At 40.5% G+C, this 16,258-nt stretch overlaps 1 protein-coding gene across 5 annotated transcripts in view; it reads left to right on the top strand.

Moving 5' to 3' along the window:
- The window catches only part of abcc9 (ATP-binding cassette, sub-family C (CFTR/MRP), member 9), a 189,636-nt gene that overhangs the window by 59,692 nt on the left and 113,686 nt on the right, over nt 1-16,258 (top strand). For all 5 annotated transcript variants that reach the window (XM_048554004.2, XM_048554006.2, XM_048554003.2 and 2 more), the window contains 3 exons: nt 6,762-6,947; nt 10,123-10,170; nt 12,124-12,288. In XM_048554004.2, the coding sequence (XP_048409961.1) occupies nt 6,762-6,947; nt 10,123-10,170; nt 12,124-12,288 (399 nt within the window). The remainder of the gene's footprint in view (nt 1-6,761; nt 6,948-10,122; nt 10,171-12,123; nt 12,289-16,258) is intronic.

Below are 16,258 nucleotides of genomic sequence, written 5' to 3'. Positions count from 1 at the left end.
CCGTTAGGAATTGAAGTTAAACTACATACAGAATTTTTAAGTGATTTTGTGGAAAATCATTACATGTCATTGTTTTCAGTCAACATATTGATTAGTAGAACAATAAATACTACCATGATTTCTGTTATTCTGATACTTGCAAATTGGGGTTTTATCCTGCACATTGGACAATTGGCAATCTTTGCCTCTTCTGGTAGTTCAAGAATTGCAAGGGTTTCCATTTACATGACTGCTATCTGACTCTGGCAAACTTTTTTATTCACACCGTTTTACCTAATCCTGTTCTCTGTAAGTACGTCTCTACAGACTATTCCGTCGTCTTTATCACATGATCGCTGATGGTAACAAGATGTCATGAAAAGTGTCATATCCATTCTCATTGCACTACACATATTAAAAACATAGGATATCTTCACTCTTATTGTAGCATATCGACACTCTGCTGCACACATATTTGACATACACGATCCTAGACAATCAGTCATCCAACACTTTGGAGTACTAGTACCCCAGTTCCCAGGACAGCAACAATCCCACAGTGCAGGCTATCAGCAGCAGATATATTGACATCTATGTCAATATGCATACAGTAAAATGTTTGCAAACATATGAATTTGGAATTGCATGCAACCATTCAGCTCCTTGAGCCTGCTGTCCCACTCAATAACATCATGTCTGATCTGATCCTAAGGTCACATCCACATTCGAGTCTAACCCTGATAGCCTTTTTACCCCTTTGCTTAACAAAGATACATTTGCCTCTGTCTTCAATATTCAAGCATTCAAGAACTCTATTTCCACCATTCCCTGCCCGCCCTGTTGGCCTCTTCAAGGAGAGAATTCTAAAACTGATAACCCTCCAGAGATTTACTCTTTGCCTAATCCCTGTTTATATTATTTTTAAGTAGTGAGGGGCCTAAACTTAGATTCTACCATAAGCAGAAATATCCTCTCCTCATCTACTCTGTGAAAGACCCCCCCAGGATCTTGTATGATCAATCAAGTCATCTCTTATTCTGCTAAACTCCTTTGGATCCAAGACTCGCCTACCCAACATTTTGTAATACTTAAGCAGTCTCATTCCTCGTGTTAATCTGGTAAACCTTCTCTAAACTGCCTTCAACATCTTTACATTCTTCCTTAAATAAGGTGACCAATACTATGCACAGTGCTCCAGATGTTGCCTCATCAGTACCTTGTATAACTGGAGATGCTGCATTTTGGTAAAGCAAATCAGGGCAGAACATGTACAAGTAATGGTAGGGCCCTGGGCAGTGTTGCTGAACAAACAGACTTAGGGGTGCAGGTGTATTGTTCCTTAAAAGTGGAGTTGTTGGTAGACAATGGTGAAGAAGGCATTCGGCACAGCTGCCTTTTTTGATTAATGCTTTGAGTATAGGAGTTGGGACATGATGTTACAGCGGTATAGGACATTGGTGAGGCCAATTCTAGAATTTTGCATTCAATTCTGGTTTCCCTGCTGTAGGAAGCATGTTGTTAAAGTTGAAAGTGTGCCGAAACGATTTACAAGGACGTTGCTGGGATTGGAGGGTTTAAACTACGGGGAGAGGCTGAATAGGCTGTTGCTTTTTTTCACTGGAGCATTGGAGGCTGAGGGGTGACCATATTGAAGTTTATAAAATCATGAGGAGCATGCATAGGCTGAATAGCCAAGGTGTATTTCCTAGGGGGGGTGGGTGGGGGAGTCCAAAACTCGAGGGCATAGGTTTGAGGTGAAAGGGGAGAGATTTAAAAGGGACTGAGGAGCATCTTTTTCTCGCAGATGGTGGTGCATGTATGGAATGAGCTGCCAGAGGAAGTCGTGGAGGTTGGTACAATTACAACATTTAATAGGTGTGCAGATGGGTATGTGAATAAGAAAGGTTTAGAGGATATGGGACAAATGCTGGCAAACGGGACTAGATCAGTTTAGGGTTTCTGGTTAGCATGGATGAGTTGGAACAAAGGTTCTGTTCCCATGCAGTATAATTCTATGACTATGAATCATATACTCCCTGCATTTGTATTCGATTCCCCACGTAATAAATGATAACATTTGATTACTTTCATATTATTTGCTGTACCTCCGCACTAGCCTTTTATGATTTATGCACAAGGACATCCAGATCCCTATGGATCTCAGTGCTGTGTAATCTCCATTAATTTAGATAATATGTTTTCTTTCTTCTTCCAAAATGAACAATATCACTTCTTTTCCCACATTGTACTCTATTTTCCATTTCTTTGCCCACCCACTTCACCTATCTATCCTTTTGTAACCTCTTTATGTCTTCATCACAACTTACCTTCGTGTTTTCAGGGAATTTGGGCAAGTATATCTTATAAATAACTTGGAGGAAGAAATAGAAGTTGTTAATGGTTGAGGTTCCAGCATTGATACCTATTTTGTATCTTGCTAACTTATAATAGACACTATGTTATACACCATAAGCTTTTAGTTTCTGCCAAAACCTTTAACATGGAACCTTATCAAATGCCTTTTAAAAATCTAAGTACAGTACACCCACTGGTTTCTCTTTATTCACAATATCTTACTTCCTCAAAGAACTGTAGACGAGTCAAACATGATTTTTCTTTCACCAGACAGTATTGACTCTTCTGATTACCTTGAACCTATCCAAGTGACCAGTTATAACTTTCTTAATTGTAGGTTCTACCATTTTCCCGATGACAGATTTAAAACTAACTGCCCTCTAGTTTCCTGCTTTTTGTTTTCTTCCATGTTTCAACAAAGGAGTTACATACGTTATCTTCCAATGAAATAGCATTTTCACAAATTGAGGGGCTTTGTAAAAATTGAAGTTGTATATCAACTATCTTACTTCTTTTAAGATGCTGAGAAAAAGTCCATCAGGACCCAGACATTTGTCAGCCTACAGCTCCAACAATTTATTCAGTACTACTTCTCTGGTGATAATGATTTTCCTGAACTCTTCTCTCCCTTCCGTTTCCTGATTTATCGATGCTTCTGGGATTTTAATTGATTCCTCTATAGAGAAGACTGATGTAAAACACCCGTTCAATTTATCTACCATTGCCTTATTTATCATTAATAATTGCCCATTCATAGTTTATGTAGGACAAACTTATAGAAGCTCTTAGTATATATTTTAATGTTTTTGGCTAGCTTTCTCTCATACTCTAATTTTCTCCTCACTTTATTAATTTTTTTGTCATTATTTGCTACTTTCAAATTCTGTCCAATTTTTTTGACCTGTGTCTGCAGGATTGTTTGCTTTTCCTTTAAGTGTGATGCAATTCTCAACATTTCTCATTAATCATGGATAGTAGGTATTTTCTTACTCATTGAAATGTATCTGTATATTTTGAAATTTCCTCTTAAATGTTTGCCTCTGCATCTGTATTGAACTATGCTGTAACTAAATTCACTTCAGCCACCTCTGCTTTCATATCCTCAATAAAAAATTCTTAAACCCACTCTTCACCCATTCAAACTCAATGTCATGTTCAATCAAGTTATGCTACTTGCTACCCACCTTCACCATGATTTAATCCTACGTCATTGTTAAAGTATAGCCTGCTGTCTACCCAGCTCTTAAGCACGCTGTTCTAAGAAAATACCCTGAAAACTTTCTGTGAACTCCTCGATAAAATCTGAAAGAACAGCGGATGCTGTAAATCAGAAACATAAACAGAAATTGCTGGATAAGCTCAGCAGTCTGGCAGCATCTGTGAAGAGAAATCAGATGTAATGCTTCAGACCCAGTGACCCTTCTTTAGAACTGAACTCCTCATCTAGGCTACATTTGTACATCTGACCTTTCCACTTTACATGTAGATTAATATAGACATAGAACATAGAACATAGAACAGTACAGCACAGAACAGGCCCTTCAGCGCACAATGTTGTGCCGACCATTGATCCTCATGTATGCACCCTCAAATTTCTGTGACCATATACATGTCCAGCAGTCTCTTAAATGACCCCAATGACCTTGCTCCCACAACTGCTGCTGGCAACGCATTCCATGCTCTCACAACTCTCTGCGTAAAGAACCTGCCTCTGACATCCCCTCTATACTTTCCACCAACCAGCTTAAAACTATGACCCCTCGTGCTAGCCATTTCTGCCCTGGGAAATAGTCTCTGGCTATCAACTCTATCTATGCCTCTCATTATCTTGTATACCTCAATTAGGTCCCCTCTCCTCCTCCTTTTCTCCAATGAAAAGAGACCGAGCTCAGTCAACCTCTCTTCATAAGATAAGCCCTCCAGTCCAGGCAGCATCCTGGTAAACCTCCTCTGAACCCTCTCCAAAGCATCCACATCTTTCCTATAATAGGGCGACCAGAACTGGACGCAGTATTCCAAGTGCGGTCTAACCAAAGTTTTATAGAGCTGCAACAAGATCTCACGACTCTTAAACTCAATCCCCCTGTTAATGAAAGCCAAAACACCATATGCTTTCTTAACAACCCTGTCCACTTGGGTGGCCATTTTAAGGGATCTATGTATCTGCACACCAAGATCCCTCTGTTCCTCCACGCTGCCAAGAATCCTATCCTTAATCCTGTACTCAGCTTTCAAATGCGACCTTCCAAAATGCATCACCTCGCATTTATCCAGGTTGAACTCCATCTGCCACCTCTCAGCCCATCTCTGCATCCTGTCAATGTCCCGCTGCAGCCTACAACAGCCCTCTACACTGTCAACGACACCTCCGACCTTTGTGTCGTCTGCAAACTTGCTGACCCATCCTTCAATCCCCTCATCCAAGTCATTAATAAAAATTACAAACAGTAGAGGCCCAAGGACAGAGCCCTGTGGAACCCCACTCACCACTGACTTCCAGGCAGAATATTTTTCTTGTGCTACCACTCGCTGTCTTCTGTTGGCCAGCCAATTCTGTATCCAGACAGCTAAGTTCCCCTGTATCCCATTCCTCCTGACCTTCTGAATGAGCCTACCATGGGGAACCTTATCAAATGCCTTACTGAAGTCCCTATACACCACATCCACAGCTCGACCCTCATCAACTTTTCTAGTCACATCCTCAAAAAACTCGATAAGGTTTGTGAGGCATGACCTACCCCTCACAAAGCCGTGTTGACTGTATTTGATCAAGCCATGCTCTTCCAGATGGTCATAAATCTTATCCCTCAGAATCCTTTCTAACACCTTGCAGACGACAGACGTGAGACTTACCGGTCTATAATTGCCGGGGATTTCCCTATTTCCTTTCTTGAAGAGAGGAATTACATTTGCCTCTCTCCAGTCCTCAGGTACGACTCCAGTGGAGAGCAAGGATGCAAAGATCTTCGCAAGTGGCGAAGCAATTGCATTTCTCGCTTCCCAAAGCAGCCGAGGACAAATCTGGTCCGGGCCTGGCGACTTGTCAATCTTAATGTTTGACAAAATTTTCAGCACATCAGCTTCCTCTATCTCTATCCATTCCAGCATGCACACCTGCTCTTCAAAGGTTTCATTCACTACAAAGTTCGTTTCTTTCGTAAAGACAGAAGCAAAAAACTCATTTAGGGCTTCCCCTACCTCCTCAGACTCCACACACAAGTTCCCTATGCTATCCCTGATCGGCCCTCCTCTTTCTTTGATCATTCTCTTATTCCTCACATAAGTGTAAAATGCCTTTGTGTTTTCCCTAATTCGTTCTGCCAAGCCTTTCTCGTGCCCCCTCCTGGCTCTCCTCAGACCATTTTTGAGCTCCTTCCTTGCCTGCGTGTAATCCTCTCTAGCTGAACTTGACCCTAGCTTCCTCCACCTTATGGAAGCTACCTTCTTCCTTTTCACAAGAAGCTCCACCGCTCTCGTCATCCAAGGTTCCTTTATCTTACCCCTTCTTGCCTGTCTCAGAGGGACATATTTACTCATCACTCCCAACAACTGTTCCTTAAACAGTCTCCACATGTCTATAGTTCCCTTATAAATATAAATATAAATATCTCCCATGATTACCTCCATGCCTTTCTGACAAGCTTTCATTATTTTTTATTTGTGCTCCACCTTACAGTGAGGGACCTACACCACTCCTACCAATGATTTCCAGCCTTCATTTCTCATTTCTCCCCAAGCTGATTCCACGTCTCGGTTATCTGAACTTAAATTTCTCCTTTCTATTGTGCTTATATCATTGTTAACTAACAGAGCCATCTTTTCCTTGTTTCATAAATACCCTGCATCTTCAACATTCATCTCTCAATCCACAGCATTCTACAATGACACATCCGTTCTATGGGAAATTCCTAAGGGTTTCAAATGTTTTATGCAGCTTGAGGTCCAGACTTGGGTCCAGACATTTGTCAAATTTTAAAAATCATTTTTACACAGATCTAGACCAGTCCAGCAACAGTAGTAAAGACTAAAGCCTGAATTTTTTTTAGAAACATGTAGATATTAAAGTGGGGGCATTTGAGGATCTCCTTGGATGGACTATGAGAAAGACTGGCCTTTCCCAACGTTTCGTTGATTCCTGATCTAGTGAAGTAAACTGATAATGCTACATGCTAATCTCTTTACAGAGACCACTCCACCATGGATATTTTAACTTACTTTCCATTCCTCAATTCATGTTCATTTTTAGAAGTTACTGACCCTCAGGACTATTTCACTAAAAAACAAAATGACTGTAAATTAATAAGAAATTAATACTTTCAAACTGTTAATTGACTACTTGTTTCTGCCCTTGTCCCTGCTTTTAAAATGTTTGTTTCTTCCATTATGCACAGTTTGATTTAACCTCTTGTTTTTATTTTTCCCTGCAGAAAAATGCACACTTGCCAGGCGAACAGCCTCCGTCGATCTGGCATTCCATGTACAGGGCTTATGGTCGACCAATCTTTCTTAGCAGCACTTTTCGCTACTTGGCCGACCTTCTAGGTTTTGCTGGCCCCCTCTGCATCTTTAAGATTGTCGACCACCTTAGCAAGACAAGCAAATCAAGTAACAACGTGAGTTTGTGATTTCATGCATTTCTTTGTCTCTGTGCTCAGCTTTTACTGACGTGTTCTCGTGTTTAGCAGTTAAAGTAATAATTTTTATTTATCACTATGGCGAGAACTGTAACTCATTTTGATTTGCATGTATTTGTTGCATTCTTTATTAGCAGTTCTCAGTGTCATGCCGGCAATACCATCAAACTATCTAAGCACTGGGTCTCATGAAAGAATTCTCACAGCTAGCCAAGAAGAAAATGAAAGTTGCAAGTTTTTAAGGTGATATGGTGCTCAGTGGTTAGCATTACTGCCTCATAGCACCAGGGACTTAGGTTCAATTCCACTGTTAGATAATTGTATGTTTGGAGTTTGTACATTCTCCTTGTGTCTGTGTGGGTTTCTTCCAGGTGCTCCAGTTTCTTCCCATTGTTCAAAGATATACAGATTACGTGGATTGGCCATAATGTCCAGGAATGTATAGGTTAGTTGGATTTGCTATGGGAAATGTGGGGTAGGTTTGGGTGGGATGCCCTTCAGGGGGTTAGGGTGGGCTGAATGGCCTGCTTCTACACTGTAGGGATTCTATGAAACGATGAAATCACTTTTTAATATTCACAGAGAGTAAAGATCAACACAAACATATGCATTTAAGATGGAAGATGAACTGTCACAAACAATTTTGTTTTAAAAGATAATCTAGCTTAATCATCCACTAGTTAATTAGAATGAGGACAATAATGCAAATTATGTTACACAAATGTAAAACTATTTTTCTTGATCAGGTCAGTTGTTTGATAACAGTTATTGCTCAGATTGGGTTAAAACCCCCGTTACACACACAGTGAAAAATGCTTACGGTTTTTATGCATTTTTTAAACAGTGAACTGAGAGACAAGAAAGGAAAATTTGCTGCAGATCAGGTGATTCCAAAATGTTCTGCCTCTGATTTCGGTAGTAGGGTAGTGGGGAGATGCAGGAGGAATGTTGTCCAAAATTTCTGAATGCTTCTGGCAAATAATTATGACAATCTGATCACAACTTGAGTTTCAAGTGAAAATCCTGAAGTTGACACCATGGCTGATTGAATGCAGTGACGGGATGTAGCAAATTCACTCATTCAGATTTATGCTCAAATGGAACTGACTCTGTAACTTTCAGTTAAATTTTGCTAGACCTTACAACCTTGGATACTGGAGATAAAGAAATATAAAGAGTGGGGCTGTGCTGTTCATTGCCAATTTGCTGCATTTATTTTGATTCATTTGTTGAGGAACCTGGAGCCCTTTGGAAGGACAGAGAACATTCACCCTACTCCTAGCTTCCTATGTGAGCACTTCCAGGGCTGCATCAGGGAACCCAGTGGCTCCGAATGGAGTTATGCCATCCACGGGTTCGGCAATGAATTCTGCTATGAACTGCTGGAAAATGCACCGCAGCATTTAGGCATTGCAGCAAGCCTTTAAGTAGTGGCTGCCACTTCGCTGTGGATTCTTCTGTATTCAGCTAATCAGTGAGCTGCCTATTAAGGGCATGATTAACTCGGCAAGCTCACGGACTTGTTTTAACTGAGGCCAACTGTGAAAGTTGATCCTGGCTAAAACATGTCCTTAAAGCAAGTCACTCCCAGAACATTGGGCTGAAATCTTCGGAGTTCCACTTTCTTAGGGCAAGATGTTAACTGCAAGAAAGATCATGTTATTGCAATACTAAGTGATCTGTGTATCACAGACCTTTCCAAAAGACTGTGCTATGATGCTGCAATTGCATAGTGGACACTTCCTAAGGTCTGCGTCAACACTGGCACAAAAACAGTGGGAGGTGAAGAGTCGACCTCAATTGAGCATTTTTCCTTCGAAAGTTGGCTTCCATTTGTAGTCCCTCTGCTGTCACATTTCAAATATTTGTTCAGGAGTTGCATTAGAAAAGTACACCTTAAAAACTTGATTTAATAAACTCTCTGATATTTTGAGTGTGTAAAACTAAGAATTAGGCATGCACTATGGCACTCCGGAAATCATTGATCTTTAATGCACTCCCAAACATCAAATATTTGGCTTTTCCAAACAACAAAGTATTAATGCTTTAATTCGGAAATGTTAAACGTCAGAAGTATGTGAACTTGATAAGGCTTCAGCAATTTCTCAGGCACCAGAGAGTGTGAAGGCATGCACAGTAACTATTCCTGACGCTTGGCTGATTGGCGTCAGCAGTAACAGTGTTTGTAAAACATTGTTCAATATTCCAGAGCCTGATTACAGTCATGGAGTTGTACAGCACAAAATCAGACCCTTCATCCAACTCACCTGCACCAACCAAATATCTTAAACCAATCTAGTCCCATTTGCAAATATTTCATCCATATCCCTCTGAACCTTTCCTATTCATATACCCATCCAGATGCCTTTTAAATGTTGTAACTGTACCAGCCTCCAACACTTCCTCTACCAGCTCATTCCGTACACGCACTACCCTCTGTGTGAAGAAGTTGCCCCTCAGGTCCCTTTAAATTTTTCCCCCTCACCTTAAATTGATGCCCGCTAGTTTTGAACTCCCCTATCCTAGGAGAAAGGCCCTTGGCTATTCACCCTATCCATGCCCCTCATAATTTTATAATCCCCTGTAAGGTCACCCCTCAGCATCTAACACTCCAGGGAAAATAGCCCCAGTCTATTCAGCCTCTCCCTATGGCTCAAACCCTTCAGTTCTAGCAAACATCTTTAAATCTTTTCTGAACCCTTTCAAGCTTCACAATATCTTTCCTATATCAGGGAGACCCAAACAGTATTCCAAAGGTGGCCTCACAAATGTCCTGTACAGTCACAACATTGTTGGAAAAGATTTTTTTTGTCAGAATTTTTTGTCTTAACTATCTGGACAATTTGTGCAAATGTCAATTCGAAGGTAAAACCAGCATTCATATGCATGAGAGGACAGTGTTGATTGGTTGATTGACAAGTGGACTGTGATAGAGATGTTGCCATTGGAGAATGCACTAATTAATGATGGCTCACAGTTAACTGAAAACAGCTTGGTTAATTTGTCAACTGGCATCAAGAAAATGGGAGTTCTTTTGACTGTTGTATTTTAAACTTGAATTTGAGTGAAAAGCTTTGATAAAAATGAATCAATCTGTAAAAAACTTAAACCATTTTTTGTGAAGGCTGTTTATTAAGTGTACAAATTTCCTCAGGTTAACGGAACCAATGCCATGATGTATAACTCAAGCCAAACAGATAAAGTAAGTAAATTAGTTCTTTCTCCCCTCTATTATAGCATTTAATCCTGCCGTTCAAAAGATGTACATGGAACCTGATAAATGACAGTGTTTCAATCCAATAGTTGTGATAAGCCCAGCAAATTTGACACAGCTATTCTATGAAGATATACAGTCATGGTAGTTTAGTGTTTGTGTCAGTGTAATCAAGAAAATCCTGGATGAGTAATCCCAAGAAAATTAATTGAAATCCCACCACACAACAGTTTGTAAATTTGAATTTAGTTTAGAAAAGTTATCAAAAGAAGCTGATATAAATAAACAATGATTCTGACTGGATTGTTGGAAAGCTCAATTCTATCAGTAATATCCTGTAGGGAAGGAAGCAAGCTGTTCTTAAATGGTCTGACCGATCTGACTCCAGTCCTATGTCAATGTAATCAGCTGTGGTCAGTAACCTGACCTAGCTAACTGCTCCATTAAGCTGTGACTACTGGTTTAGGGTCTATCATCATGTTCTCAAAGCAATTGAGGATGAATAGTAAATTCTGGTTTTACCAGTGACATCATGTTCCAAAAATAAATCTCAAGCAAAAATAGAAATTGATACCTATACAGTCCAACGCAATCAAAGTCCGGTCTTTAAGTGCTGTGCTGTCAGGGTCTACCATATGTAAATGAACAGTTGCAGTTGAATGAACCCAAGTCAATTCGCAACCTGGCATTCAGATATTGGACCCTCACTGTAAAGTGAACATTGAATCAACCTGCCATATTCTTCCAATTTCAAACATAGCTCAATCCCTGGCCATTCCCTTTTATTCCCACATTGTGATCCATTGCCTCAGGTGTCCATTGACAATTTGCACTTTCAGGGAATCTGTCCCTGCCCGCTGGTTTTAGCTGTCGTACGGAGGGTACCGAGCGAGCTGAACAAGGCCCCACTGGAGCTCACTGAGGTCTGGTAGTAATTATAATTTGTTTCCATAAATAAGGAAATTGCATGATCAATGAGAAACAAGAAAATTCCGTCCTGTTCACTCCCATACCTGCTCCAGTTCATCCCATTGATAAATAATTGCAGTTAAATTGTTAACTCTGTCACCACCTGAATGATAGCTACTGGCATGCGCATAGACAAGGGAGCAAAGAGAATCTGAGTAAGAACAGGGAGCTGACCCTTAGTAATGATGCACCCAGAAATACTTAAGTAAAGTTGACTCCGACAAGATCTTGGGCTCGAGCCAGATCTGTGATGAAGAATAAGACACCTAACAATTTCTGAGGTGTTCCAACAACAACAGAATAATGAGAATTTTGCTCCCCAGCCTTACACATTGCTCAATCATTCCTGTTCAGTTCCTTTATCTTAGATTGTAGATCGATAGGTATAATCACAAAGGATGCCTTTATCTGACATCTAAAGCCTTAGCTCAGCAAAGGTGTGCACAGGATAAGGTCAGCTCTCTGTCTGACTCCTGTGATGGAATGATGTTCTTAGCTGGCAAGTGTTTAAAATGCTGTCTAATTACATCTCTAAAAGCGATGCTTAAATGGCTGCCTCTCTGTGTAGCACTGCAGTAAAACAGATTGTTATCCTTACTTGCATGCTATTACCGCATGGAAAAAGAAACTGATCCAAGTGACAGCTCAATTGTTTTGTTTTAAGACCTAACATTCAGACATTACAGAATAGCAGAGACTATTGATGAAGTGTGGAAAATGAGTTTGGGGTGAGACTAATCAAAGGCACCTTTCATCATTCATCAAGCAATATGTAATGATACAAACTTTGGAAAATGTACATGACAAATACATTAATGTTTCCTGTTTGAAATATTATCCTTTCTAAAATAAATCAGATGGACTTCTCTTAGGGCAGAGAATCCTTTTAATGCTTTGCACATGTCTGATAGACTTCAGACTGCAAGGTAATCATGCTTTTTTTACTGTCAACTGAAATCTTTCCTTTTTTAGGTAATGCTTATGGGCGTTTATTTCGTGTCATCAAAGGAATTTTTGGAGAATGTTCATGTTCTGGCAGTGTTGCTCTTCCTGGCCCTCATATTACAGAGAACGTTTTTGCAAGCATCCTACTATGTGGCCATAGAAACGGGCATCAATTTACGTGGAGCCTTGCTGGTGTGTACGATATCAAGTGGTGCTACATTGTGACCTGTTAACTGCTGCTCACTCGAATCATGCTTTTCTTTCATCAAAAGACAGTTCACTTCAGCAAATACCGCAACTTGTCTTAGACAACTCCATGGGAGCTGTTCCAAATAAAGTTGTGGAAAAATCTTAAAGCGACAGACTAAATCTTTTAACAGTGGGTATTTTCACAGCAGAATTACAGTGCAGAAGGAGGCCATTCAGCCTATCATGCCTGTACTAGCTCTCCAAGTATGCATCATGGCTTGATGCCTTCCTCCTGCCTTTTCCGCATTCCCTTGTAAATTGGATGAGTATTGAACAGAAACAATGCCGCCTTGTCAGTTTCAATTGACTCTGCTTCCACCGTGCTTGCACTCCAGACTTGGAACTCTGTTTTGTGTCTTTTGCAAGTACTTTAAATCTGTGCCCTCTCCTTTTCAGTTCTTTTATGAGTGAATAGTGAGCTGTACTGAGGGATTGTAGTGTCTTTCAAGAGCTTAAGACATTCCAGTGTTCTTAACAACCAATCAAATACTTGTCTAGTGTACTCACTCATTGTAATGTTGAAAACACACAGCTTCTGCACAATGAGATTCAACAACCAGCTCTGTGATAATGAAAACTAATTCACTTTATTATGTCATCAAAGGATAATCGTCGGTCAGGACAGCATGATCTGTTCTTTGAAATAGTTCCATGGTGTATTTTACATCTAGCTGAGAGGACAGACAGTTTAATATCTTGCAGTGACAACTCATACAATGCGACTTGAGCACCAGATATGCTTAGGATCAAGAGATTTGGGATTAAATGCACACCTTTCTGGCTCCGACGCAAAAGTGCAACTACTCAATAAAGTACACGTAAAGTGTTACTACTGTTATAACGTAGGAAACTCAGCTGAGGCCCACAGACAGCAATGTAATACCATCAGCTATCCTGTTTTTATAGAGCCCAACCCTGCCCTGGTATATAAATGACTTGATGCTTAGATCAATCTTAACTGACTCTGAAGTGATCTAATGGCTGTATTAAAATAGAAGGTGAAAATAAATACTGATGACCTTGAAAGCAACACTCTTTGTATTGAAACAAAAGCAGAGGCCTGGTGACCCTTCCTCAGAAGTGATGGTAGTTAGGAAAATGTCAGTTTATACGAACCCACCTAAACCATCATTTTCCCAGTTACCGAGATAGTAGAAACTGCAGATGCTGGAGAATCTGAGATGACAAGGTGCAGAGCTGGATGAACACAGCAGGCCAAGCAGCATCAGAGGAGCAGGAAAGCTGACGTTTCGGGCCTAGACCCGTCTTCAGAAATGGAGGAGGGGATGGGGGTTCTGAAATAAATAGGGAGAGAGGGGAAGGCGGATCGAAGATGGATAGAGGAAAAGATCGATGGAGAGGAGACAGACAAGTTAAAGAGGCAGGGATGGTGCCAGTAAAGAGGAGTGTAGATGGGGAGGTAGAGAGGAGAGAGGTCAGTCCAGGGAGGATGGACAGGTCAAGGGGGCGGGATGAGGTTAGTAGGTAGGAGATGTGGGTGGGGCTTGGGGTGGGAGGAAGAACAGATTAGGGAGGCCAGGATGAGCTGGGCTGGTTTTGGGATGCGGTAGAGGGCGGGGAGATTTTGAAGCTTGTCAAGTCCACATTGATACTATTGGGCTGCAGGGTTCCCAAGCGGAATATAAGTTGCTGTTCCTGCAACCTTCGGGTAGCATCGTTGTGGCACTGCAGGATGCCCAAGATGGACATGTTGTCTGAGGACTCGGAGGCGGAGTTGTAATGGTTCGCGACTGGGAGGTACAGTTGTTTAGTGCGAATCGAATATTAATGGGGACTGTTAATGACTAACATTAGGTAGTGTGTAATGGCAGACTCTGTCGCCTGGTGTATGGGGTAGGGGGCAAGGACAGGGGAGAGTTCAGGCCCTAAAATTATTGAACTCGATATTGAGTCCGGAGAACTGCAGGGCCCCCAAGCGGAAAATGAAGAGTTGTCCTTCCAGCTTGTGCTGAGCTTTGATGGAACACTGTAGTAAGCCTGAGACAGAAATGTTGGCCAGGCAACAGGGTGGTGTGTTAAAGTGATTGTCAGAACTGCAGGTGCTGGAGAATCTGAGATAACATGGTGTAGAGCTGGATGAACACAGCAGGCCAAACAGCATCAGAGGAGCAGGAAGGCTGACATTTCGGGCCTAGACCCTTCTTCAGATAATCATTTCTTGGCCTGCTGTGTTCATCCAGCTCTACACCTTATTATCTTTGTGTTAAAGTCATTGATAAAGTCATTAAAACATTTCCTGACAAATTAATAAGTTCTACGGTGTATTTCTTTGACTGGACTTTAGATAAATTCACAATAAATCCTACCCTAACAAACTTCATTTTAAGAAGCACTTTTCTTTTAGGTAATTTATTTTTCATCTTCCTTTGTGGTTAACCATATATTGCCTACAAATCTATGCACCTGTAAGTCTTAAGTATTTCCTTCATCCCGCCTTTAGAGCTTATGTATTTAGGCCCTTAATTAGTAAACCTTTCTTCTTCTCCACCTTTTAACCTTCCTTCTTCAAGAATGATTTTGCATTTGTGTCGCATGTTTCACTACTAAATCCTTGACAACCAATCAAGTCCTTTTGATGAATATTTAATTGTTGTAAATAAAGCAGCCAGATTTAAGATGAAGATAAGCAGATGTTTAATTAGTAAGTGCATCAAGAGTTATCATTATATGTCTTGAACAATGGCACAGACTCAATGGGCTGAATTGCTTTCTTCTGCTCCTATGCCTTATAGTCACATTGCGAGAATGACCACAGCAGCAGATTTAATAATGTTGGCTAAGAGATATATATAGGCCAGGAGCTCATTAAAATTTACCTTGTTTGACCAGGATTTTAGTCATCCTTTTTATTACCTCCTTTTAATTGGCTTAGCATTCAAACACTGAGTGATTATAATTCTGCAATAGGCCTTGGGACATTTCCCCATGTTGAAAACGTGGTATGAATGTACTGTTATTGTTTTTCCTAATAGGGAGGGCTAATTGCCAAGTATCACAATTGCCATTTTGTAACAACGTTGTACTTTCCAAAAAGCAACTGTTTGTCAGCATGATTTAATGGACCGAAAACACATTAGCCTCCAATTTTGTTACATTTTTTAGAACAGCATTGGGATAGTACTGCTTCCCAGCAAAAGCAAATTTAGGAATTTTAACGAATGAAGGCTTCCACCAGTCTTATGCTATGCCTGGATTTCCTTGTCAGTATTGAGCGTACAATTCACTCCAACCCTCCACTGCTTGTTAACATTTCTGCACCCATCATGACGTTTTGCATCTTACACCAGTTCTGGAAAACCTGCAAATGTGTAAGCAATAAAGTGGTTTATTGAAACTTGATATTTATAAATTCTCCCAGTTGAAACCCGCACTTTTTGATCTGCATCTTTGAAAGCATTCATTGGGCCTCAGGTAAAATGACTGGTTAAACTGAAGACTTTACTACATTTCATATGATGCGCATGCATAAAGAATGAAATGACTTAAAGGAACATAGCCCAAGTTCTGCTTGTTCCTTGGACACAAATTGCTCAGGTAATTTGTTTATCTCTGTTTTGATGTTACGGAATACTTTGGTGTTCCTGACAGGGAGTGTTGGTGCATGTAATATCAGATACAACTGCTGTGAAAATGGATGTTTGACTTGGTGTAACTTGCCAACTACACTGTTTCAAGACCAAAAATTTAAATGGATTGTTGTTAGGTTTATAATGTCCACTTTTAGCATAGAATCATGGAAAATTTACAATACAGAATACATTGGCTCTGCCTCTGAACCTGACAGAAAGTTTGCTTCATCCCAGAACTTATTTTTGAAAAATTATTCTTTCATGAAATGTGGGTATCACTGGCAAGATCATAATTTGTTCCTCATTCCCTTGACCTGAGTAAG

The sequence above is a fragment of the Stegostoma tigrinum genome, chromosome 25 (assembly GCF_030684315.1).
Source record: "Stegostoma tigrinum isolate sSteTig4 chromosome 25, sSteTig4.hap1, whole genome shotgun sequence".
Lineage (NCBI taxonomy): Eukaryota > Metazoa > Chordata > Chondrichthyes > Orectolobiformes > Stegostomatidae > Stegostoma > Stegostoma tigrinum.
Note: the sequence above shows the minus strand (reverse complement) of the source record. Positions and strands in the feature narration are given on the sequence as shown.